Here is a 26,473-nt window from a genome sequence, read left to right on the forward strand (position 1 = left end):
TAAAGGCTTAGTTGGTTTTCAAATAATATATATATTATTAGGATCAAGTAAATTTATTTCAGGATAGGAATGGTTAAATTGCCCCCATAGTATACTTGTCAAAAATTTGTCTACACAGGTCTATAATAGACAAATCCATTGGGCCTCACAGATGTAGGGAAAAAGAGAGACCCTTTTTCAGACCCATAAGGTCTAGGGACCTATACAGATCCATGGGGGTGCATAATATAAATGATAAAGGTATATGCAGGCCTACTGCATCCAGGCTTGAGGTGGTTGACCCATATGCAGACCTGCAGGATCCGTATCTCAGCCCACATATAGCCACCAAGGGTCCCTATACAGGGCCAGCCCACACACCAAGACCTATAACCTAAAGATGTTTAAAATCCATACTTTAAGGGTCCCTATACTGAGCCATAGGGTCCATAATCTATAGGGTCAGCCCATATACAGACCCACAGGCTCATATATATAATTATAATATAAACCTCCATAAAGTCCATAATCTATACCTCCAGTCCATCTACAGATCCCTAGTGTATAACTAATAATAATATAGCCCCCCTATAGGGTCCATAATCTATAGGGTCAGCACATAATGAAAACCACGTGGTCACCAGCATGGCTACTTAGTACCCCACACTTAAGGCAATGCGCATGCGCAACCCCAACCCCCGCCTTTGCCAAGACGAGCATGCGCAGTGAGTTCGACAGACGCACGCGTCCTTTCCGCGCCCCCCTTCAGATGACCGCGCATGCGCACGGAGCCGGCCTCAAGCTAGCTTTGTCGGCGCGGAGACAGAGCAGCTGCCGTGCTGAGGAGGTGGCGCGTGCGCACTGGAGTTTCTTTCCCTCCCTCCCTCCCTCCCCCGGCCGTTAGGAGCGCGTGAGGCTCAAGGGCGGTTTGAGGGTGCGCGCGCGCGCGGCGGTGGGGGGAGGGAGCGCGCGCGCGCGCGCGCGCTGAAGGAAAAAAGGCGCCAAAACTGTCCCCACCTGTTGAGGCTAATAGAGGGACCCTGGCTTGGGTCAAACACGCCCCATTTCGGTACCCATTGCCTCCCCGCGCCTGGTTTACCTCATGAAAAGGCTCAGTCGCCCCTCCCCTTCCATGGCCTGCCTTCCTGGGTCAATATGGCGCCAGGGACCGATGCCAGTATGGCGTCGCCAGGGAGCCAATACGCCAAGATAACTGTCTGTTTTACCTCTCGAAAAGTGGGCCCGGTCGTCCCTGGCTTGGCGTTGCCTCCTGTGTCAAGATGGTGCCCCCTGCACACAAAACGTGCCGACGTCATCTCACGGGAAGGCCAAAAAACCCTAATAACTGTGTCTCTTTTACCCCATAAAAGTGTCCACAGGGGGCCAGGTTGCTCCCCTGCTTGGTGTTGCTTCCTGTTCTAATATGGCGCCCAGATGCTCCTGTGCTTAAAACGTGCCAATGTGTAGACATGGGAGGGCCAAAAAACCTAAATGCCCATGTCTGTTTTACCTCATGAAAGGTGTTGATATACGGCCTGGTCGCCCCGCTGCATGGCATTGTCTGTTGTATCAATATGGTGCCCTAGTCGCTACCATGGCTGCACCAAAAATGTGCCAACCTCGTGCCTATTTGCCTCCCCCATCCTGGCCAGAAAAGCACGAAGATGGTAACACTGGCAGGGCAAAAAAGCTAAAAAAATCATGTCTATTTTACCTCATAAAAGGTGCCAATGTGGATCTTGGTTGCCCATGGTTGTCCAAAATACTCAAAACTCCCTAGTCGTTGTCTCATGGGAGAGGCGTGCTTAGGAGGAGAGAAAATAATGCTAGATAGATATGGCACCCCTATTTTTAATAGGGTGTTCAGTGGAAATGGAGTTGAACATGGGCATGGTTTTCACCCCATTTTGCACAACACAAGAGCCATGGGATGCCCTGTTGATCCCTCCTTTCCACACATCCGGGACCAATTCTGCTTTCGCTCACACTGGTGTACATCTGGAGTCACTCCACTAGAATCAACCGAGGTATACTTGTGTAAAGCAGAGGCCCAGTGTGAGGGGAGAGTTGGGCTTCGCAGGCCGGATTAACGCCCATCGCAAGCATCCTCCAGAGACACAAGGGTCTTAAGAGCCACCTCTTGTTGCCACCACATTGCAGGGCGTTGGGTAATCCCTTTCCATACATACACTTCAAAGCCTCACCTGGTGTAAATCAGCTGCTTACACCAGCTGAGGATCTGGCCTACAGGGTTCGGCAAATGTTCCATAAGAGGCATGTAAACATTTCATCCTCACGACATTCCTGTGTGCTATAAGTTGTTAAACATTTAGCTAGCTCACTATCAATCAGGGCAAACTTTAGCCTCACTTGGGCGCCCATTTCAGCAGTCCATGCCTCCCCACCCAAGTGTATAAACACATCTTTAATTCCCATTAACTCCCCCGGGGTTTAAGCGCGTCTTAAGTGTCTTGCTGAATTAGGGCCTTAGATTATGAGCTCTTTGGAACAGACGCCATCTTTTGTTACGTGTGTACAGCTAACACAATGAAAAGAATGCACAGTAATGTACTCTGGTTTAAATCCAAAGTAATTCCAGTAAATTGACTACACCTCTTTGTATTTACACTGACATAAGTGTAATAACAGTAGCAATAAATACATTTGTAGAGAGAGGTCTTTGGACCAGGAGGACTCTGGATCCTAGCAACCAAAGGAGCTCTTGAACCTGATTCTCATTTATACAAAGTTCCTAGAAGTATAAAGAGACCTTACAATAGACTTGAGATTTAGGTCCATTGGCTTTAATTAACATATGACAGTTAATTCACTTGGCCACTTTGTGCCACTGGCAAACTGGGAAACACTTAAGTGATGGAAAAGAAAAGAAGGCATTTCTCACACAAAACCTGCTTCAATTTAGAAATCAATTCAGTTAATAGATTCATAGATATTAAGTCCAGAAAAGATCATTTTGACCATCTAGTCTGACCTCCTGTATGACATTGGCACAGGATGGGGAGCCTCACCCATTAATTTCTGCACAATGCCCATAGCTTCTGTCTGAGCTAGAGAGTGTCTTCTAGAAATAGATCCAGTTTTCATATAAAGACCGCAAGTAATAGAGGAGGTAGTTAAATGCGTGTATGCTTGTCTGGATGTAACCTAAATCTATATGGCCCTTTTAAATCAATTTAAGATTCTACACTCAAGGGATGGACAAATGGGTGTAACTTTTATGTGTCCACAAGATCAGAGTTCAGTGTCAGAGGTATTTGTGATTAGTGGTGGGGTGCTGCATTGTGTTTCTTTCTTGCTTTAATTTCAGCACTTGGGAAGACGATGAAGAAAACGTTTGCCCCTCCGTTGGCAAAACCCCATGTCCTTTCTTTGCGGGAAGGACCTGAGCATCATGGGAGAAAGGAGGACACTAGGGCAAAAGAGGCGATGACCTACCTGCTGAGCCAAGGGACAAGCGACTCAACTGAAACAAAACTGAAAGCGGGCCATCCGGACACTGATGTGAAGAGGTGGAAGAAATCTAGGGTAACAAAGGAAGAGGATATGGGCCACGTGAAAGGTCCAGAAACAGCCCAAGATGTAGAAAAGAGAGCCAAAAGGAACTCAAGCAGAGCATCAGCTAAGGTGATTTCATGTCAGAATCTAATAACATGAATAAAACTTTCCTTTCATTAGTTCCTATATAGTTGTATCTCTAAAAACTGGCTCAGCCCTGCTTATTCCAATAGCCAACTCTTCTCCCCAGATTGGGGGAATGCGGAGGGCCAGGTGACACAATCAGACCTGGAGTATGTAAGGAAGAGTCCTGGAGAGAGAAGGGTTTGCAGGTGGATGTTGGCAGATGCCTGCAGATACTGGCATAAGAAGGCTCCTGCAGGCACCTGAGTTGGGGAAGCCAGATGAGACACTGGCGGGGAAGGAGGCCTGCAGAGAAGGCCAGGACAGGAAGGAGCAGGAAGACACTCAGTGTGAGACTGGCGAGGAAGAGACTTTTGAGTTTGTTTTATGTGAATAAACCTGATCCAAGAAGTGGGGTTGTTACTGGACATGAGCCCTTGTATTTTTATGTCTGGTTTTGTAAGCATGTCCTTTTAAAGTGAGGTGTAACTTGGGGATACGCAAGACAAATCAGGCTCCTGAAAGGGGTACAGTCGCCTGGAAAGGTTGAGAGCCACTGATCTAGTGGTCCCTTTTGGAGGCTTAAACTCTATAACTCTGATGTTGCCATTTTTGGTTCAACGAGACTTTTATTGGCTCGAAAAATGTTGCCAGAGTGTGATGAAAACCCAGACCTTCTCAGGTGTCTGTTGTGGGGCCAGGATGGGCATTTCGGGATTTGATCCCCTGTGCCCATTTGACGTTCCTGAGTCGCTGGCAGGTTATTGTATACATGGTACTCTCACCTCGATCCATCTTGTAGATTCTGCAGCCGAAAGAGACCTTCTGCGTAACGCAGGTCATAGACTTTCACCCACTTCTCCTGTATTGGGCCCAATTGCTTGTGCTGGACTAAAACATCTTCCAGAAAGGCTCCAGTCTCGATTGGAAGGCTTCCAGAAATGGAGACTCCACCCCTGCACGTGGGAGTTTGTTTACCTGCACTGTTTAAAAACTATTGTAACTCATTTCTCATTTGAATGTGTCTGACTTTAAATTCCAGCTGCTAGTTTTGGTCCTGCTTTTCTCCGGTAGATTAAAGAGCCCTTTAGTATGTGGAATTTTCTCCCCGTTAAAGTACTGATACACTGTGATCAAGTAATCTCTTGGCGTTCATTTTGATAACCTTAACATACTGAGCTTTTTACGGCTGTGTGGGAACCTAGGCTCACAGTCGGGGTCCACCCTAAGACACATAACCTGCCTTGTGTGGGGTATTCTGTGGATTAAAGCATGCAAAGTGTTTTCAGTAGGAATAGTGCTACATCGTCGCATTAAATATTAATAATGTTATTTCCCAGGATTTGGCGTGTCTCTTTGACAGTGCTATGAATAATAACATCCCGGCTCGTGACTGAAAGTAAATATTAACAAAGGATGGTGTTATGTAGCCCTAAAAGCGATCTCAGAAGCCCCCAAATCATGGAAACTTCTCAGAGGGCAGAGGTGTCCAGGAGCTTGATCCCTAACAGAAGCCCTGTGGAGCAGCTCTAAATTTGCTAAATTAAAAGAACACTTATTGGATCTCTGTTAGGGTTAAGTCCAGCTGTTAACGGATGATGCCATTTGTCACTCACTCTGCCCTCTCTTTGTAGGAGATGTGTCACCTCTCCGACTTGCAGTTTGAGGAAATTGTCCAGTGTGTGCTGCAGAAGTCCTTGCAAGAGTGTATGGGTAAGTCGACAGGGCCTCTTGAGCAACCCCAAGAGAAGCTCGTCTCGTGAAACCTAAAATGAGAACAGCTAAATTGGTGCCCTGTGAAGTATTTATTTGGATGAGCCAGACATTTTGTAGATCCGAATTGTTTCCTGTCCCTTTTAACGGGCTAAAATATGTCCTCAACATGCCTGAAAGCTAGGATTTTAGCTTCTTCAGCAGTTTAAAAACATAATGAGTCCTGATCGTGAGCTGGAGTAAATTGACATCACTTCTTTGATGGAGTTATACCAGCTGAGGATCTGGCCCGGGGCCCAATTAAGAGAATCTTGTTCCCTTGGCATGTCAAAACAAAGGCCACCATGCCCGAATCACCATGCCATGGCTTTTGTCTTGGGCTCTCCGCGTGCTGGGGGCATCTTGGCAAAGCACATAAGGTTTCACGCAAATTAAGTGGACCCTCCCCTCACTTTATGTTGACTCCGAGAAATCATTTCCATCAGAAACAAGGCATCGTGAAATTGAGGTAATATAAAGATAATTGTCCCCATCCCACAGCATTGTAAGTTTCCTGCTTAAATATTTTGTGTGTCTGTTTTCGATTTTAGGTCCACTTTATGTCTTGTGCCTTTGGAGGTGTAAAGAAATAAACACCCCTGTATTGCAGGCTAACTCTGAGCGACGCCAGTCCTGATCTGTGCTAGCAAAAATCGCTGGTTATCAGCAGTGAATAACTTTCTTAGTTTAGACTTGGCCCGACTTTCTGCAGCAGAATCGTTTGGTAGGAATTCACAGCTTGTGTTAGGTGCAAGATCAGACTGGATCATCATAATGCTCCCTTCTGACCTTAAAGCAAATAAATCCTCTTAAAGACTCAAGCACGTGCTTAACCTGGGGCCTGTGAAAACTCAACGGCAGCATGGCCTAGTGCGTAGAGCACTGTCCCACAACTAGGAGATGTGGCCTGCTGCGTGACCATGGGCAAATCGCTTCCCTGCGCTGTGCCTTAGTTTTGCCACCTTTAAAATGGGAATAATGATACTCACCTCCTTTGTAAAGCACCTTGAGCTCTCTTCTGATGAGTGCTGTAGAAAAGCTAGATATTATTGATTTGTATTATTATTTAACGGGGCTACGTAGGGAGTCACTTTGCAGGGTTGCAGCCTGTTGAGCTGAAATGACAGCATGCAGAAAATCTGTTGGAATCCGGAAATGCATTTCCCTCCGTAGTCCAGTTATTACCTGGGTCAGCATCCAACCTTTCAATGTGTGACGCCTCATGAAATTATGACCATCTAGGCACAAGCTGCCAGACAAAATGTGTGAGGTTTACAGAGCTCTAATCTCAATTTGCAGAAGAGTCCAAGAGGACATTTCAAGAGGTAGAAGCTACCGAGGTGGCAGAACAACAAGGTTTAAAGAGGTGAGTTTATATCAGTCCCATTATTCTGCAGTATATTGTCTTATGCCTGGCTGTAGCAGGACGGTTACCCCGCTCCTGAGATAAGAAGAGTGAGAACAGCTGAGGGAAGCTGACTGAGTAGCTGACCACAGGTGTGGCCAGCTCGATCAGGGCTCAGCTGGCCCTAATAAGAAGGCAGAGTCTCACTCCAGCTGGGAGTGGGAAGGACCTAGCTGCTGGGGAGCACAGGGTACCTGATGCAGAGCAGTGCTGGGGAAGGGCAAAGGGGAGCTGGGGGGGCTCCAGCCTGGCAACTGCCCAGGCTGAGGACTTGTTTAAGGTCTAAGGGGTACTGGGGTGTAGAGGGGCAGCCCGGGGATAGGCAGAGGCAGCTGGTCTGACCCCCTTGCCAGTGATGAGTAGCTGTTACAGTCTGCAGTTTGCCCCAGGGAATGGGGGCTAGATGACGACTGGCAGTAGCCACTGAGGCAAGGTGGGTTTAGGGGGTTGGGGGTTCCCCTGGGAGGGGAGACCTGGAGTGTGGGGGTACTGCTGGGGCAGAACCCCGAGGTAAAGGGCACCGAGGTCTGGGAGGGACACAGGGGCCTGAGGCAGGCGAGACACTGGCCAGCAGAGGGCGCTCCGGGGCTGAAAGAGCTAATTCCCGAGGCAACCAGCAGGAGGTGCTGTGCCAGTGAGTCTACGACCTTTTACACTTGCGTTAAGATTGTAGGGCCAGTTACCCTGAGAAATACACCCTTCAGCCAAAGGGCGAGTTCCCCGCCTTGTGTAAACCGGTGTAACTCCATTTACTCAGATCACCACCACTGGAGGACCTGGCCCAAATTCCATAAGTCCCGTCGGTAAAGCCTATCTACGAGGTGTGTGAACCAAGGTTACAGAATATGCTCTTCTCCTCCTTCTAGCTAGTTGTTTCCAAATAGTGCTCGGTGGGCAAACACAGGGGAGGCATCCCTTATCTGTAGCCATAGAAACAGAGGGAAAAGAACCCATGAGAAAGAGTGACAGAGTCAGGCCAGTGTGAACAGTCAGGGGAGCAGGGAAGAGACGGCCAGGGAGGGGTGGTGGGCCCTGTTATTGAAAAGAGAGTCTGGAAAAACCAGAGCAGCCAGAAACTTTAACAATTGAGGTTAAAGCTGAAGGAATCCAAAAGCGAAAAGTGGCATTTCTGCCCTGTGGCAGGTCTCCTCTGTTCTGTCCAGGGTCTTATCCCAGTTCCATGACCCTCGTATAAAGATAAGGAAAACCGTTCTCCTTTGTACTGCTGTTGTGGTTATATTAGTAAGTGACATGACTAACGCTGGTCTCAAGTGCTTTGTTCTCTCATCCTCTCCCCAAGGGCAGGATCGCACGTGTGCTGGAGGGTCTTGGGTTGGTAGGGTTGTCCAATACCTCCACCTGCTGCTCTGTGCTTCTTTCCAAGAAGGGAGGGAGTGCTCCTGGGGTTGGGATGGTCCTGACTTCCTGTAGCTGGCTCTGAGAAGACTGGTCGCCCACAGTTCCCGTCCCGCATACCCTGGGCCCAGGCCATGAAGCAGAAAAGGGCCGCGCCCTTGAACTGGACTCAGTCAGCTCATGAAATCTGGATATTTCGACGCTCACGTTCCTCCCCAGTTGGGGAAAAGTGTCAACAATTTGAGCTGATGTTCTGAAAAATTGTGATTCAGATCTATGTAGAAACGGGGATGTGAAATGTAGACATGTCGGGTTGACGCCAGCTGCCACAGAGTTTCTTGGGAGTTGTACAAACTTTTGGGGGCAGGGACCGTCTCCCACGGTGTGTACATGCTGTTCCTGGTGCACAGGGACCTTTGGGTCCTGCCACCTTAGATGTAATCAATGGTATTAATCCATATTTCCATTCGTTCTCGTGGATCAGAGCAGCAGTGGGGCTGGGAGGCAGGAGTCCTGGGTTCTATTGCCCAGCTATTTAGGGAAAGCAGGGGGGAGTTGGGATCAGGATCCCTGGGTTTTATTCAGAGTTCTGGTAGGGGAGTGTGATGTAGAAGTTGGAGCAGGAGGGAATGGGATTCAGGACTCCTGGGTCCTATCCCTGGCTGTGGGAGAGGAGTGGGGTCCAGTGGGTTAGAGCAGCGGGAGGGGGAAGGTTTAGCAGTGAGAACAGAGAACTGGATGTCAGATTTCCTAGATTCCCTTCCTGGCTCTGCCTCTTTCTTCCCTTCTCTGTGACTGTGTTTCACAGGGAATGCTGTGAGACTTCAATTAAAATGTCCCGAGCGCCTTGCGATCACCAAAGGAACCCAAATGTATATCACTGCCATTCTCACGGAGCATGAAACTGTTACCATTCCCATGTGTTGCCTATAAACAAGCCAGCCTTCTCATGTTTGTTTAGCTTATCGACTCAGACCTTTTGCCCTTTTTAACTTCATTTTTGCAGGGGAAGCTGGAAGGGGAATACACCTGCTTTAGAAGCGTAAGTTATGGTCTGGCCTCTAGATGGTGCATGTTCTCTGTAAAAATATTATCCACCCAAAAGTAGCTGCTTGAGAATGCTGAAAAAAACGAAAAGCAAGATATTCAAAGGGGTGCAGAGACCCGATCCCCCACTTGCCCCCTGGGCAAAACGGATGTGAAATGAGAACCGTTGTCTTTTCACATCTGTTTTGCAGCAATGTAACTGATGACACAAGGTGCTAATGTGATCTATCTATATCTCCATAGTCTCTCTCTCATATTGGTGTAGGCAGGTGTACTGTCACCTTTATGATAGGTTAACCTCCTGTTAACGGTGAGTCAAGGTGTCGTCTTTTTGTTGTGTGTCTGTACAGCACCAGCAGGTAATCCAAACAATAAATAACAGCCATGAATTGATCCTCGCCAATATTTGTTTTAGGGAGACTTTGGAGACCTCCCTACCTGCAGGGAATTTGGTTCAGCACAGCGATGAGCCCAAAGGAACAGTCTCTGCCGTGGACCTAAAAGAGTCTCTGCCCAAAGCAAAGAAACGCAATAAACTTTCTTTAAACAAGATGAGAAAGGAACTGCGTAAGTCTTTTGTGTGTGCAAATACAGACGTACATTTGTAATTATAGTGGGCCACTGCATCAAAGTCTCTCTCCTATGAAGACGGATGGGGATTGGTGCTTCTTTGGCCTTAGCGGTGAGCCAGTGTTTGGGGCCTTGCCGGGTGAGGATGAGAAACTGATGATCCAAGTCAGGTGTTTCTTTGGTGCAATCCTGCTTGTTTACAAAGAATGTCTTGTTTCCTTGAACACAGTAGAAACCAATAACAGCAGACAGTTTCTTTAAGCCGGGGCTGAAGTAGGATTTTAAGTGCCACACTGGCCTTTGTCCTAGCCCTCTGCACTGCAGTGTGTTTCCTGGATGGAAGCAGAGATGTGAAGGAGTTTTTAAGCCTGAGAGAAGTGTGCTCACTCACCAGCAGGCCCATGACTTTGACCTGCCATGTGGGAAGACTTGTGCCTTAGCTCTTCGAGCCCGATGGGGATGCAGGAATAAGAGGGAAGAAAGTAGCTGCTGGAAGGTGACACCCCCTCCCCCCCGCCCCCGCTGGGATCAGTGACTGAAACCAGAGCCCCATCAAGACAAACAATAACTCCATCACCTGTTGTGTTACAACAGCCTCTGCCCCCACCACCCCGTCTGTGTTTTTGAGTCTGGTGTTTTCTCTTGGTCGCTAGCAGATGAGAGCACGGAAGCAAACAAAGAAAGGCGTAAGCGTCAACGGAAAGGAGAGCCGAAGAAAATAGTTCAAGGCTACACCCTGATCGCTGACCAAGAGGAAACAGAGGAAGGAGGAGAAAGCACTTTCAGTGAGCTCAGTCAGTCCTGTGTTTCTGAAAGTTTAACACCAGGGGAGGGGGAAGGAAAACCTGGGTGTAAATTGAATAAATGTGGAGACTTCCAGATTTGGCACTGGGGCTAGCCCCACACCTTCCAAAACCATGGGGAGGCCTTGTTTACACTCAAGAAAATTAATCTGGATTCATTAAAGGTGTGAATCTGGATTATGTAGGAATGTTCCCATTCAGCATAAAAATGGCCTTCATAGTTTAATAACCCCAAACTTAGAAATCAGTAGATCTCAAGGCACATCACACTCTTTGATGTGTTTATCCTCACAGCAGCTCTATAGGGTAGGTTATCCCTATGGTACAGGTGGGAAACTGAGGCACAGCGAGGTGACTTGCCGCAGGCCATATAGGAAGCTTGTGGCACTGCAGGAAACTGACAGGTTTGGCAAGTCCTAGGCTAGAGGATTCGTAGGTTCCAAGGCCAGAAAGGATCTATGTGATCATGTCGTCTGCCACACGGGCTTAGGCTAGCTCATCCAATAGAGTTCTATCAAATTAGTGATGCCCGTTAAGTCACCCTGTTTAGTGGTGGTTTCACCAATGATGAGATTAACTACATTTCCTCAGGTTCCGTGTCTTTGACTTGTGATTTCGGAGCCTCCGGTTTGTGCTGGGTGCTAGTAGTAGGCCCCTGAAGCTGCTGTGTGTTTGTGTTGTTGTGCTGTAGATCAGTGCGTGGCGTGGGTCCAGTGTTCTTATCCCAGCTGTGAGAAATGGCGCCGTCTTAGCAGTGATATTGATCCCTCTGTTCTTCCCGAAGACTGGACATGCAGCCAAAACACAGGTAAACAGGAGAGTGGCCTTTTTTTGACCTCTAGGTCACCAGCTCAAATCTAGCCCAAGCTGCTAGTGACCATTTGATTGGTTGTGGGGCGGGAACAAGTTTAAATTCTAAAGCTTCAGTCTAAATTCTAAAGCACATGTGTCCTTGTCACAAAAATCCTCCACAGTAGGGCCTAGAGAGCAGCTTTTCCAGGCCATTCACCTCCCATTTAGTCACACAAACAAGGGATGTTTAGGGCTGGATTTTCCCCAAAAGCTCTCCTTCCCGCTGGCCTGAGAGCTTTGGAAACCTGAAATGGGTTTCACTCTCTTTTGAAAATTCAGTCCTGCTTGCAAGTGCCGAGAAGTCTTGAAATTTTTCCTGGTTGGCGCTGAGGCTGTAGATCCAACCTGATTGCAATTCTAAGGCAAAAATCACCTTTCCATTGTTCCTACTCCAACAGGCCAGGAGGATTTCTCCTCCAGGTGTCCTGACATTCAGAATTAGCAAATCATTCATTGGCTTCAGTGAAGTCAGCAATGCTGATTTACACTACCTGAGGATAAACAGATTCATAGACTTTTTAGGGGCCATTCTGAACACCTAGTCAGACTTCCTGTGTAGCACAAAGTGGAGAATTTCACCTTGTGCATAACTTCTGTTTGAGCTATAACAGGTCTTTGAGAAAGACATCCAGCCTTCATTTAAAATCCACCTGTGTACTAGATTAAAAAAGCTGTCTGGTATTAGAAACCTTTTCCCCATGCAAGTACTCTGATGAAGTCACGTCTTAACCTGCTCCTTGAACTAAACGGATTGAGTTTCTTTAGTCTCTCATTGCGAGGCAGGTTTCATTTCGACAAGGTTGAAAGCTTCGTTTCAGCGTTATCAGTTTGACGTTTGTATTATGTTATATTGCATTATATTATGTTAGATGAATCAAAACAATAAAGTTGAAACAAAACAATATGGTAAGGTTGAAATGAAATATTTCATTTCATGAAAAATTCTGATATTTCTACTTTGGGCCCTGACTTGAAATTAAACAAAATGTCACAATTCTCAGAATTTCCCATGGGAGGCTATTTCCCGCTCAGCTGTGATGGTTGGTGTGGTTTGTTTATCACAGACCTGGAGTACAACAGCTGCGATGTACCCGAGGAGACGTGGTCGGGATCTGAAAACGAGGTCGTGTATGCTTCCTATGTGCCTGGGTCAATCATATGGGCCAAACAGTTTGGCTACCCATGGTAGGTGTCAATAATGCTGGTAAAATGTTAAGCCACTTAACTATAAACAGAGGTAGAAGCTTTTGAAAATAGACTGCACAGTGCGCTTGTAAACCATAGTGTGGCCCACTTATCCCACTTGGGATAGAGTGCTGGATTGGGATTGCAGAAACTTGGGATCTGTTCCTGGCTGCCGAGTGACATTGGCAAAATTACGTCACTGCCCCGGGCCTCAGTTTCTCCTCTCAAACGCTGGCGTTTGTCTCTTCAGACGGTCAGCTCTTTGGTCACGCTGAGCCTGGCACAATGCGGGCCCTGATCTCGGGTTAGGCCTCTTGGTGTTCCTCTTATATAAGTGTGACTAAGTGGGACTGTTCTTAATGTTTCCTCTGAATAGTGTGGGGGTGCCTCAGTTTCCCCTAGGCAGTTCTAAAATATCTAGGGGGTGGGGTAAGGGTGTATGATCATTGCAGAGCCCTAGAGGGCAGGTGTGGGCAGGGGTCTGGACACAGAGAAGGGCCGACACCCTGTTTCCTGGCCACGGATGGCCTGGCCCTCCCCCCCTGCAAGGTGAGAGCTAAAGGGTTGGAGAACAAAGGGATCAGGTGACCTCCTGGCCCGGGAAAGGAACAAAGCCCAGAGGAGGAGGGGCTGGAGGGAGGTGGCAGTTTGAGGCTGGCTGGAGACATAGAGTGAAGGTCAGACGGGGTTGTCTGGCTCACTGCCCCCAAAATGGACCCAGCTGAGGGGTCCTGTTCTCTGCACCTACAAGCTCTGTGTTAGACCATGTCCCTGTCGTCTAATAAACCTTCTGTGTTACTGGCTGGCTGAGAGTCCCATCTGACTGCAGAGTTGGGGGGCAGGACCCTCTGGCTTCCCCAGGACCCTGCCTGAGCGGACTCGCTGGGGCAAGCGCAGGGAGGGGCAGAGGAGGCTGAAGGCTCTGAGGTCAGACCCGGGAAGGTGGAAGCCGGGTGAGCTGTGTGTCCTGCAGACAGGCTGCTCACAGGAAGGCGACTGCCCCAGAGTCCTGACTGGCTTCATGGGGAGCAGTTCCAGAGCATCGCCCAGGGACTCCGTGACAATAAATAATTAAAAATAACACGGAAGCGCCATTGGAGATCAGGGCTGGGCGCTGCACAGACAGGTAGTGAGAGACAGTCCCTGCCCCAGCAAGCTCACAGGCTAAATAAATAAGACAAGCACAGGGTTATTTTCCTGAAGGGGGAAGAGCTGAGGCCTAGGGACACTGGGGATATGTCTTCACTGCACAGATAACCTGGGCTCTTACTCCACTGTTTCCCTTATCCCAGCTCCCATCCACACACAAAATCCTCTGACCCGAGTTTAGTGGTGCTTTTGAATCTGGGCTCGCTGGCCTGGCTGGGGTACAGGGTAAAGCCTGAGTAAGGCTTTCATTCAGTCTGGTAACCTGGCACTTTGCGGTGAGGAGGGGCTGATAGTCCTCTAGCTCCTTGCCACAATTCCCCCTGTGTGCTCAGAAGGACAGACAGGTTCACGTTCACCCACAACTCACTGAGGACGAATCATAGAGTGGCTCATCTTACTGCCGCGCTAAGGACCACGAGATGTGCCCCCGAAGTCCTGGCAATGCACGGGGGATCTCAGTACCGGTGAGAACTCAGCACCTCGGATATGGCTCTGCAGAGTGGCTGCTCAGAGCTAGGCTAGGCTAAAACACCCAGGCTAACTCTGCCGTGAAGACAGACCCGAGATGGTTCACACACAGAGACTGAGGCAGAGCTGGGAAGCAAGGGGTGAGTCCCACTGCAGTACCTTTCAAAATCCCTTCCACCCATGGCCTCTGGTGTTATGTAGGGAAATACTGGTGCCACTGTCCTCTGAAAGAAAAGGAGTACTTGTGGCACCTTAGAGACTAACCAATTTATTTGAGCATGAGCTTTCGTGAGCTACAGCTCACTTCATCAGATGTATGCCGTGGAAACTGCAGCAGACTTTATATATACACAGAGAATATGAAAAAATACCTCCTCCCACCCCATTGTCCAGCTGGTAATAGCTTATCTAAAGTGATCATCAGGTGGGCCATTTCCAGCACAAATCCAGCAGGAGAGTGAATTTGTGTGGTGGGGTGGAGGGTGAGAAAACCTGGATTTGTGCTGGAAATGGCCCACCTGATGATCACTTTAGATAAGCTATTACCAGCTGGACAATGGGGTGGGAGGAGGTATTTTTTCATATTCTCTGTGTATATATAAAGTCTGCTGCAGTTTCCACGGCATACATCTGATGAAGTGAGCTGTAGCTCACGAAAGCTCATGCTCAAATAAATTGGTTAGTCTCTAAGGTGCCACAAGTACTCCTTTTCTTTTTGCGAATACAGACTAACACGGCTGTTACTCTGAAAACTGTCCTCTGAGTCAGATGTAAAACCAAAGATCACATCTACTCTTCACAAGTAAAATTCCCGCTGCTCATTCCATTCTGCCTCCCCAAATTCTCCCTTCCAGTTTCAGGTGGATAGGAAAATCTTTCTTCATTTCCCACCCCAAAGTGCTGTGTTGCTGTGCACCGTTTATCTGCTGCTGTGCCCCACCCCAGCGGTGGCTGCATCTCAACAGTGGGGGAAGTGATGCCCGTGTAATATGTGTGTATCAGTGTTTCAGATGTCCTGTGATCTTCACAGGTGAAAGAGGCTAGAAATGCCAGCAGATATCAGTTGTGTGGCAGCATGGTGTGCTCACATCCCCTTTTGGGACATGCTCGTTAGCCCACGTCAGCTTGGGGAGCCGGAGGCTGGGAATACAAGCTGCAGTGCAGAAAGCCTGGCCTGCGTCCCACATGATCTTGTTTTATTCCACACCGGTGGGATCAAAGAGATGGCAGCGAAAAACTCTCCAGTTGAGGCTGGCTTGCTGCGGTCTTTACAACAGCTGACTCTGCTGGAATCCCTCGCTGCGCTGTCCAAGCGTCCCCTGGCCTTTCTGGGCACTCTGCAGCCACAGCTGCTGTCTTCAGCTGAAAAACACAGACAGAGGCCTCTTCCCCTGACAGGAAGCTGGCAAATCTCAGTAACTCAGTCGCTCAGCGTAGGCTCCCCCAGGCGCTTCGCCTCTGCAGGGAGATGCATGTAGGGAGACCCATGCACGGGCGGGTGTTGGACTGAATTTGAAGGGTGCCGTGCTTAAAAGACAAATCGATTCTTACTCGCTAGGACTGCACAAGCTGGAAGGGAAACAGCTCCCAGTTCCTCTCCCGTTGCTGTTAGCAGGAGTTTTGCCAGGCCCATGAATTTAAAGATTTTATGATGGCAGATGGCTATTAAAACCTCAGGACCTCAGTGTCACGGAGTGTGGGGGAGTCCAGGCCCTGCACCCCTCTTCCTGGGATTCACTGAGACTCTCAGCCAGCCAGTAAAACGGAGATTTTTTAGACGACAGGAACACAGTCCAAAACAGAGCTTGTGGGTACAACCAGGACCCCTCAGTCAAGTCCTTCTGGGGGAGCAGGGAGCTTAGACCCCAGCCCTGGGGTTCCCTGCGTTCTTCCACCCAGCCCCAAACTGAAACTAACCCCCCCCAGCAACTCTCTCCTGCAGCCTCTTCACATTCCTGGGCAGAGGTGTTACCTCCCCCACCCCCTCCTGGCTCAGGTGACAGGCTCTCAGGTCTCCCATCCCCAGGGCACATTCCCAGGTCAACACTCCCCCCTCCCTGCTGCGTCACATCGTCACACTCAGCAACAAGAAGGTTGAGTCTATACTTACATTTTCCCAGCACAGGGATGTTGGTTAGGGGTGTGATCTTTTTTTTTTTTTTTTTTTAACTGACTGAGCTATGCCAGGGAAGGCCCTGGGCTATACTGAAAAGTTACATCGGCATGGCCCTTCCAACTCTGATATTCTATTCTATGGCTGCTTTGGTCAGGAGTGTGAAAAAACCTAGCATAGACGCAGCTGTGACCATTAAGGTAGGCCTGATCTACACTAGAAAATTAGGTCGGCTTAATTGCATAAGTCGGGGCAGCTGTGCCGCTGTAGCATTTGAAGTATAGACATAGCAATAGCTAACTTTGTTTGGGGAAGTGATGTTCCTACAGCAACCAAACCCCCCCCTTTGTCAGGCTAGGCGGCGTCTGCACTCCAGGGTTCTGCGGGGATAGTCTCTGTAACGCAGACATATCCAAAGTCTTAATGTAAACGTGATTATACTGGGATAACCATGCCTATACCAGGACAGGGGAACCAACATAAGCTTTACTGGTGTAAGTGCTTTTGCCCTGATACAACTGCGTTCATGGTAGAGGGTTTACCAGTACAACTATACTGGGATAGCTGTCCTGACAAAATCCGCCAACAAGGCCTTATGAAACAGAACGACATCCCAAAAACTTGCACTGTGTGGCATGTGCTGATCTGTTGACTCAGAGATTCATAGATTCAGAGGCAAGAAGGAACCATTGTGATCATGTAGTCTGGCCTCCTATATAATGCAGGCCATGGGACTGCCCCCAAAATAATTCAGAGATTTAGGGCTTGTCTTCACTACTGCCACTACCAAGAGGTGGAAGATATGTTGGCCGGAGATCGTCTGCCGCCAACATAGCACATTGTAGAGACCGCTTTAAGTCGATGTAACTTACATTGCTTGGGCGGGGGTTTTCCACACCCCCGAGTGACGTGAGTAACATCAACTTTAGCAGTACTGTAGACAAGCCCGGAAGGAGCTCAGTCTGCCTAGTTTATAAAAATGAAGACTGAACGGTGACTTGATCTTGGAGTCTAAGTATCTTCCTGGGGAGAAAACACAGGGTACTAAAAGGCTCGTTACTCTAGTGAAGAACAACAGAACAAAAATCAGTGGCTGGAAGTCGAATGAGAAATAAGGAAGTGCTTTTTACAGCACAGGTGAATAACCAACAGAACAAACTCCCAAGGGAAGAAGGGGTGGATAGTCATCTCTTAATCTCTTCAAATGCAGACTGGATGTTTTTCTGGAAGATATACTTTACCAACACAACTTGCTGGGCTACCTCAGAGATCGCTGTGTCAACAGATCACCACAAATGTTTTTATTAGATGCACTAGTTCCATTTCTTGTTCCCTTGTAGAAAGCATTGACATTTCAGGGGCCAGCTGGCCTAAGTTGACTACAGTCGAAAACACAGCCGCTGGCTGCGTGTCTCTATCTCGTTACCTTCCTCACACTTTATTGTGTTGCATCCCTTTTTTCTAAGGATCCTTAAAGCACTTGATTTCAGCGATGGACGGAGCAGATTGACTGAATAGTGCTCTAACTGTTGGTACCATGTAAACCAACTCCCACCTTTTTCATGTGTTAACATCTCAGAGGAAATCAGAAAATTAATGGCCTGACCATACTGATGTTCCCCTTTTGTGGTGCATGCAGGTGGCCTGCCATGGTGGAGTGTGACCCTGACATCGGGGAGTATTTCCTCTTTTCATCCCGGTTGGATTCTCTTCCTGTAAGCGGTATTGTATTTTACACAAGGGGGGGTCACACACTTTGTGAGCTCATTACACCCACCAGAGGGCTCTGTTCCACCCTGTGTGCCACCCTCTCATCCCCTCCTATGTTGGGGTCTCCCTGCAGCTCCTCATCCCCATGCCAGTGGCTATGTGTGCCGCCCATTCTCCTTACCCCTGTTCCCACCTCCCCTCCCCATGGCAGGGCTCTGTGTGTACTCCTCCATACCTTCCCCCCTCATTATTACAGACTTCCCCATCTCATATTACTGGGGTGGCTGGCACAGCTTCTGCCAAGTCCATATACACCTTGTCTGGTCATTTATCAGCCTCCCAGAACAAAGGATGCTCTCTCTGTAATCTCCCCTACAATTCCATGCCAACCAAACCCTTCGTCCCACTGAAAGGGTTACCTCACTGAGGACATCAACCAGACACCATGGATTTAACAGGGACACCTCACCCACCTTGTCTGTCTCTAGGAGTTAATGTAACAATCTGACACAAAGTTAACTCAGCCCTGTCCATTTCTCTTTTCAGTCCAAGTACCATGTGACGTTTTTCGGAGAAGCTGTCTGCCGCGCCTGGATCTCTGCGACCATGCTGAGGAACTTCCATGAGTTTTCCACAGAGAGCCTGGGTTTGGTAAATAGCGAGTTTCCCCAAGGATCCGCACTGGGACCAGTGCTGTTCAACATATTCATGAATGATCTGGAAAAGGGGGTAAACAGTGAGGTGGCAAAATCTGCAGATGATACAAAATTACTGAAAATAGTTATGTCCAAAGAAGACTGTGAAGAGCAACAAAGGGGTCTCATTAAACTGGGTGACTGGGCAACAAAATGGCAGACGAAATTCAATGCTGATAAGTACATATTAATGCACATTGGAAAAAATAAACTCAGCTACATGGACAAAAGCGATGGGGTCTAAATCAGGCTGTTAACACTCAAGAAGGACATCTTGTTGTCATCGTGGATAGTTCTCTGAAAACATCTGCTCAATGGGCAGTGGCAGTCGAAAAAGCTAACAGTGTTCGGAACCATTAGGAAGGGGATAGATAACAAGACAGAAGATATCATAATGCCATTATATAAATCCGTGGTACACCCACATCTTGAATACTGTGTGCAGATCTGGTCACCCCATCTCAAAAAAGATATCTTAGAATTGGAAAAGATGCAGAGGAGGGCAACAAAAATGATTAAGGCTATGGAACAGCTTCCATATCATGGGAGATTAAAAAGCCTTGGGACTCTAAAAAGAGACGACCAAGAATAGATGTGATAAAGGTCTATAAAATCATGAATGGTGAGGAGAAAGTGCATAGGGAAGTATTATTTTCCCCTTTGCATAACACGAGAAGTAGAAGTGACCCAATGAAATTAATAGGCAGCAGGTTTAAAACAACCAAAAGGAAGTATTTCTTCACAAAACACACAGTCACCTGTGGAATTCATTGCCAGGGGATGTTGTGAAGGCCAAAAGTATAACTGTATACTGTATAAAAGTATAACTTTTCAAAAAAGAAATAGATAAGTCCCTGGAGGATAGGTCCATCAATGGCTATTATCCAAGATGGTCAGGAACGCAACCCCATTCTCTGGGTGTCTGTAAACCTCTGCCAGAAGCTGGGGCTGGATGACGGGATGGATCACTTGAAATTCCAGTCTCATATCCAAGGCCAGATGGCCCAGGTTCTCTCAACACCACAGCAATGTTTTAAGTGAACCAGCAAAGCAGTGCCAGGTCCAGCAGCCTTTGCCAGGAGGCAGTCAATTATGGAATTGGTGTATCCAAATGGATTAATGGACCATCTGAACAGATCTTTCAGTTTAGACCTGGCGTGGTCCCTCAACACAAACTTTCTGGCATGGGTGTTTCACGTAGGAGGTTTTCCATCCGTGGCCCTATTTGCAACCTGACAGAACAGGTGATGTCCCTGTGACTGTTCTAGGCTACCCAGGACTGTGAGTCACCATCTTACCTGCCTGCCCCAGGTCCAGCAAGAGGGAGGCTGGGTGTCCTCACCCTGACACATCCGGTCTGTTCGCTGCCCAGCAGTCTTCTCTTCTCTTCCTCTTCCTCTGCCGTGCAGGTTAACAATAGGTGCACCCCTGTCCTCATGTCCCTTTGAAGCATTCCCCTGTAGCGTCCAGCTCTCACACTCCTCACACTCCCACACTCCCAAGGGAACGGCGCACACACCAGCTTGTTTGATTCAACTCAGGCTCGCCTTCTAAAATATCACAGCACTGAGATATATTCATAGTGAAACCAATCGTAAGTGTATTATCAAAGATCAAGATTTAAGAGATAGCGAGCGAGGATAATGGAAACAGAAGGGTGACATCTAAAATAAAACCATAACATGGTTCTTAGAGACTAAACAGGCTAAATCAGTTTATCTTACTCAAATATCCTTTGCAGCATTGCAACCAAGCCTGGTTGAGATCCCATTTTCATGAATGTAATCACACTGCCCGATCACATCCTAGGTGCAGGATAAAGTGGTGTCTCCCTTGGCTTCTCCTTATATTCTCCAAAGCTCGTTGTTTATCTCAGAGTCGGGATGATCTCCGGTGTGCTGCCTACCGGCCGTATTCACATGCCCCTGCTGCTTCGTGTGTAAATGGCTCCCCGTCATGTTAACCTACAATGCTTATTTTACATGTGGACTGACAGAGACAAGTAGAATAAACATCCTTTGTCTGGAGAAACCTGCCTTAACACAGACTTCGAGAGCTTATTTTTTGCATACATTCATACATAACTCCTTACATAATATTTGTACAGGCATTTCACAATGATGCAAATGATCTTGCCTTTCATTTAAGACCTTACATACTCTTGGCTTGCATTTAAGACCTTACATGATACTCTTTGGTGAATCACAATGTACATACTAGCATCAGGATATTCTTGTAATCTCCTTGCTGGTTGGCAATGAGGGGTTTATGGGTCATAGTCCCCATTCCTGCTCCAGAAGATCTCACAGCCCTGGATCGATATTGGACACTTTCCTGTTTCCATGGGACAAGGACCTCCTGTGTGTTTTCTCACCAGTACTCCTGATGGTTATTATCAAACTCAAGCAAGAGCGCAGTCAAATAATCCTTATAGCTCCTGCTTGGTGGAGACAGATGAGGTATTCAGACTTCCGCAATCTGTCCTTACTGTCACCAGCGGCCAAAGACCTCCTAACGCAGAACCGTGGGCGAATGTTGCACCAAATCTTCAGCTGTTGCACCTTACAGCATGGTTCATCAGTGGTTATGTGTAGGGGGAAACCCATTTTTCAACAGCTGTCCAGAACATTCCTCTTAACAGTAGGAAACCTTCCACGGGAACTACTTACGAAGCGTTTCTCCATTTGGATGGCTCTCCATAATGTGTCTCCAACTCAGGCTAACATTCACACAACCCTGGAATATCTTTAGCAAATAAAGTAGTTGGGTTTAACACTCAACTCCTGTTAATGTGCTCTAGCAACCATTTTGGCTTTTCATCCTCGAATAGATGCCAAGGCTGGTTTTTTTCCTCACCCGATGGCAATCAGATATTTGAAAGGTCTGGATAGATTATTTCCAGCGGTCAGAGAACCAACATCATCTTGGAACTTGACTTTGGTCTTGTCTGCGCTTATGGACCCTTCTTCGGAGCCCTAGGCACCGTGATCTTTTCTGCACCTATCAGCAAAGGTCGCATTATTAGTGGCCACCCCCTTTGCCAGTAGAGTAGGGATACTAGATGCATTGGTCACGGATCCATCGTACACAGTTTTCTACAAGGACAAGGTCCAGCTTAGGCCACACCCTAAATTCCTCTCCAAGGTGGCCTCTGACTTGCACATGAACAAATCTGTCTACCTTCCAAGTCTTCTTTCCAAAACCGCATACCACCAGGGATAAGAGAGAACCCCCTCCACCCCCCAGGCTCAGTGTTTGTCACGCATTGGCTTTCTACCTGGACAGGACAAAGCCTTCCTGGCATCTTCCCATCTCTTTGTGTCACACGTGGAACACATGGAGGCGTATCATCCAATAACTCAGAGATAGACTCACGGCGCCCTCGAAGAGAGCAGGTTCAGCCTTGGCAGCCTTTCTGGCTCACCTCTCAATTGTGGACATTTGTCAGTCCACACTCTCACCAGACATCACTCATTGTCAGCCACTTCAAGGCAAATGTGGACAAGGCAGTCCTATTGTCCCTCTTCCAATGAGACTCCAAGCCCCTCCTCCTGGCGTAGCAGATTGGGAATCAGCTACCATGTCATGGACATACACAAGCACTCAAAGAAATAAAAATGGCTACCTACCTGCTGGTGACCGTTGGTTATTTGGGCTGGATTGCATACGTCTACTGCATGACTCACCTTCCTTAGCCAATGCGTTGGCATCTGCTACGGAGTTCTGGTGTGTCGGAACTGCAGGAGGGATGGGGCGTCTCTGCGGTTTATACCCTCACTTACAGCTTAACTCATTGGCATTGGGCGGGGCTGCCCCTATGGGCACCACTGGGGAAAACTCTCCGGCACTGATGCACGAGGCCTGCACACACCCGCAGCCATGGAAGTTGGTTCAGGAGCAGGAAGATCTAGTTCCTGACGCTCTGTATCACATGCAAGACTCTTTTCTGCCCCTTTTCCCCTCCATTTTTTACGGCTATGCTCTATTTTTTCAGTCCCTTTAAAAATCAGCTGGTGCATAACTGTTTAGGAAATGTGCTTCCTCTTGATTTCTAGATAAGGCAAGGGTGTCTGTTTGTGGTCCTGTGATTCATCATACCCATGGCCTCTGGGTCAGGAGGACTTGCTGGAGCGCTGGATTCAATTCTGCCTTTGTTTGTCTAGACGGTACACTCTTTGGCGTAGGGACTGTTTCTTGCTCTGTGAGCCGTGCCCAGCACACTGGGGCCACAGTCCTTGACTGGAGCTTCTGGGTGCTAAGTTAATGCAACTAAAGGGTCACACACGCAGTGGCCCGAGTAGTGAACACCTCGTCGGATCCCTCCATTCCCCCTCAGGGGTTCTCTGTGTGCCACCCTGCTTGCCTCGGTTTCAGGGACTTCTGACACTCACACTGGGCGGCTCTGTGTGCCCCCCATTCCCCTTCCCCCCCACCTAGTGTCCCCCGATCTCCCCACACCGGGGACAGACCAGGACCCAATTGTGCTAGACAGCTGAACAAACATCTGGTGATGTTCCTGTCCTCGGGTGAATTTTTCCCCGAGCAAGGAGCTGGCGGTACCAGAAAGATTTATGTCCTGCCCCTTCACAGAGGAGTGGGCTGTGTCTTTCTTATTGTCACTGGCCCTGGTGGGGGGGGGGGGAGAGAGAAAGAAAGAAAGAAAGTTTTGACGCATTTTATGCGCCACGGGAAGGCCAACTATCTCTTGCTCTTTCAGAAGATGCTCAGGAGCAAAGATTACCGCCAGAAACTGGATGCTGCCGTGAAGATGGCGAAGGAAGCCGAGTGGATCAGCATTCAGGTATGAACGCCGCCGGGCTGCTGAGGTGAGACCAGTTGTCATCCATCCAGGCACCCGCTGGCCTTCCAGCGGTCGGAGCATCTTTGCAGGTTTCCCTGTGGCCCCCGTGGGCTTTGGGGGGCGAACACTTGCTTGCCCTTTGGATCTGGGATCAGATAGGCTTCATCTTCACAGCATGGTTAACTCGTATTAGGTTGATCGAGTGCGCCTGTTAACTCAACCCTCCTCCACACATCACTCATCTTCTATGATGCTAGTAACTTGAGCTGGCTGGGATACAGGCTAAAGCCTGAGTGAGGGGGAGCTTGGAATAAGGACTCCTGGGTTCTTTTCCTGGCTCTGGAATGCGGATGGGGTCTGGTCATTTAGAGCAGGGGGAGCTGGAGTCAGGATTCCTGGGTTCTCTCCCCGGCTCTGGTTGGGGAGTGGGCTCTAGTGGTTAGAAAAAAGCGGAGCTGGGAGTCAGGACTCCTGGGTTCTTCTCCCCTGTTGTTCCTCCTTGGGCAACCATCTGGTGATTTAGTTTCCCTCGGAGTGGTATCGTGAAGGTTAATCATACAATGGTTGTAAAATGCTTTGAGATGAGGAGGTGTGGGGTTGTCTACACACGGAATTATTCCTGAGTCACTGAGCCTGATTAACTCCCTGTGTAGATGCTTTTGGTTCTGGAAGAAGAGGGCCTTATTCAGAATGCGGTAATGGTTCTTTATGGCTATGGGGCTGTTTCCTGGTCCCTTGTCCATACAGTGTCCTCTGAACATCTAGACGCCTTCTCGGAGCAGTGGGTCTTGTCTGGGGTTCTCTGCCTGCAGTCCCTCATGTTGACCCTACGACCTTTGCCCTGTTGGTGCGTTTGAAGTTAAATCCTGGTCATTCAAGGAGGCAGTCACTCGGTGGATTCGACCCACCGCTGCCAGGATTTCAACAGATGTCTCCTTTTTCTTGCCCTCCCGCAGGAGAGAGTGATGAGATTTGGGTTCGTCAGTCGATCCAGTGAGGGAGGATTGCTAGGTCATGAGGACTCGGAAGGTATGGTGCTGTAGCCTGGAGCTTTCCCCCTCGATATCCCACAGGTCAAATTGCAAATTGCTGAAGAATTTCACCCAGGTCCCACTGTATTGACCCCACTAACTTGTGCAGGACAAAAGCATCTTCCAGTTGGGATTGGAAGAGAGGAAGTGGTGGGGAATCCACTGCTGCCCTGGGAAGTTTGTTCCAATACTTAATCACCCACACGGGGAAAAAATCGGTGCCTTATTTGTGATTTGAACCTGTCTGTCTTTAGCTCCAGACGCTGTTTCTTTTCTGCCTTTCTCTGCTAGATTAAAGAGCCCTTTAGTACCCAGGATTTTCTCCCAACATCGCAATCGAGTCACCTCTCCATCTTCTTTTCATAAGCTAAACTGAGCAAGCTTCTTTACGCCTCTCACTCTCTCTGGCATTTTTTCCAGCCCTCCAATCCTTTCAGTAGCTCTTCTCTGCCCCCTCTTCAGTCTTTCAACATCCTTCTGATGATTATCTTGTCTGACCTCCTGTATGACACAGGCTGCAGAACCTCTGTCGTTCTTTGTTGTTTATTTAGACTGTAAACTGTTTCAGTCAGGGACCATAGGTGCTATTGTAAAGCAGCTCATTTAAAAATAACGGTAATTCCAGCCACTGGTGTCTGTCTAGCAGTGGGTCAGGATTGTGTTCAGCACTCCCATCTCAGAGGAGCTAAGGAGGCAGATTTAATGAAAATCCCAGCCTTCACTGGCTAGAGTACCTGCTAAGTCTTGTGTGGTTGTCCTGTAGCATGATTTTCACGCAAAGAAAACATTAGCAGCCTGTTTTTTAAAGGAGGTCTGATTAGAGGATCATGGTGGTCCCATCTGGCTTTAGAATTTGTGAATGACTCCCATTTTTCAATGGGGAAACTGAGGCACGGAGAGATTTTAGGTGATTTCCCTAAGGTTCCACATAAAGTTTGTGGTATGGCAAGGAACTGAATAAAGGCGAGATTGGTAGTGGGAACTCCCCATGCGGCCCTGTGACCAAAAGTAGCAGCAAGGTGGTTTTATTCTCTCTGTATTTGGTGCGGGTGCGACTGCTGCTGGAGTGCTGGTGTTCAGAAACCAACAAGGATGTTGATCAATTGGAGAGGGGTCAGAAAAGAGCCTTGAGAATGATTCCAGGATTGGGAAAGACTCCAAGAGCCGAATCTATTTAGCTTAACAAAGAGAAGGCGAAGAGCTGACTTGATCTCAGCATAGAAGTACCAGCAGAACAGAAAGTTGATAATATTACTGGACTTTTCAGTCGACCAGACAAAGGTAAGCAAGATTCAGTGGCTGGAAGTTGAAACTAGACAAATTCAGATGGCAAATAAGGTGCCATTTTTTTAGTGGAAATTAACCATTGGAACATTGGAATAATGATACATCTGCTAGGATTTGATGTGAGAACCAGGTAAGCTGGTTCAAATCTGCAGTAAGTTTGTTGTAAGGTGTTAAAACGTGTGCTCTGGAGAGTGAGTTATTATTGTTCTTGTCTTCTAGAGCTATTCAACGTGGACTGTGAGCCCAGTGAGGAGAACCAGACCTGTGATGGAAATGAGAATATGGTACGTCAAACAGGAGATGGGAAAAGATGGTCTAAAAGAAGGGGGTTTGTTCTCTTGTTTCTCCATTGATTCTGTCTCTCCCCACACCCGCCCTAACAAAAATGCCATATAGTAAATGTATCACCAATGCTGTCAGCTACAACCATGCCCACAAAGATTATTGGACTGTTAGCCCCTAGGGGATACTCAGTTTGTTTAGTTTATCCAAGCGAATAAGAGAAGATCTCGCAGACAAAAGCAGAAGGAGTTCCAAGGGCTGGCTGCTGAAGCGTCTTTAAATTGTGGATCTTCAAAAGACCCTCAAACAAAACTGGATTTCTTCCTAACAGATACTGGGATTTGTGAAA

General features: G+C 48.0%; 1 protein-coding gene across 4 annotated transcripts in view; it reads left to right on the plus strand.

Moving 5' to 3' along the window:
- Window positions 1-805: 805 nt before the first annotated feature.
- Window positions 806-26,473, plus strand: part of ZCWPW1 (zinc finger CW-type and PWWP domain containing 1) — a 28,950-nt gene continuing 3,282 nt past the window's right edge. The window contains exons 1-13 of one of the 4 annotated variants that reach the window (XM_084616387.1): window positions 806-913; window positions 3,308-3,624; window positions 5,253-5,331; window positions 6,670-6,736; window positions 9,594-9,745; window positions 10,402-10,542; window positions 11,243-11,359; window positions 12,468-12,588; window positions 17,958-18,033; window positions 18,575-18,679; window positions 23,441-23,524; window positions 24,481-24,553; window positions 26,062-26,126. In XM_084616387.1, the coding sequence (XP_084472513.1) occupies window positions 3,322-3,624; window positions 5,253-5,331; window positions 6,670-6,736; window positions 9,594-9,745; window positions 10,402-10,542; window positions 11,243-11,359; window positions 12,468-12,588; window positions 17,958-18,033; window positions 18,575-18,679; window positions 23,441-23,524; window positions 24,481-24,553; window positions 26,062-26,126 (1,383 nt within the window). In that variant the 5' untranslated portion in view covers window positions 806-913; window positions 3,308-3,321. The remainder of the gene's footprint in view (window positions 914-3,307; window positions 3,625-5,252; window positions 5,332-6,669; window positions 6,737-9,593; window positions 9,746-10,401; window positions 10,543-11,242; window positions 11,360-12,467; window positions 12,589-17,957; window positions 18,034-18,574; window positions 18,680-23,440; window positions 23,525-24,480; window positions 24,554-26,061; window positions 26,127-26,473) is intronic. The other 3 variants (XM_084616389.1, XM_084616388.1, XM_084616390.1) reach the window with 3 other exon arrangements.

Source organism: Lepidochelys olivacea, assembly GCF_965140295.1.
Source record: "Lepidochelys olivacea isolate rLepOli2 genome assembly, chromosome: 28".
Classification (NCBI taxonomy): Eukaryota; Metazoa; Chordata; order Testudines; family Cheloniidae; genus Lepidochelys; species Lepidochelys olivacea.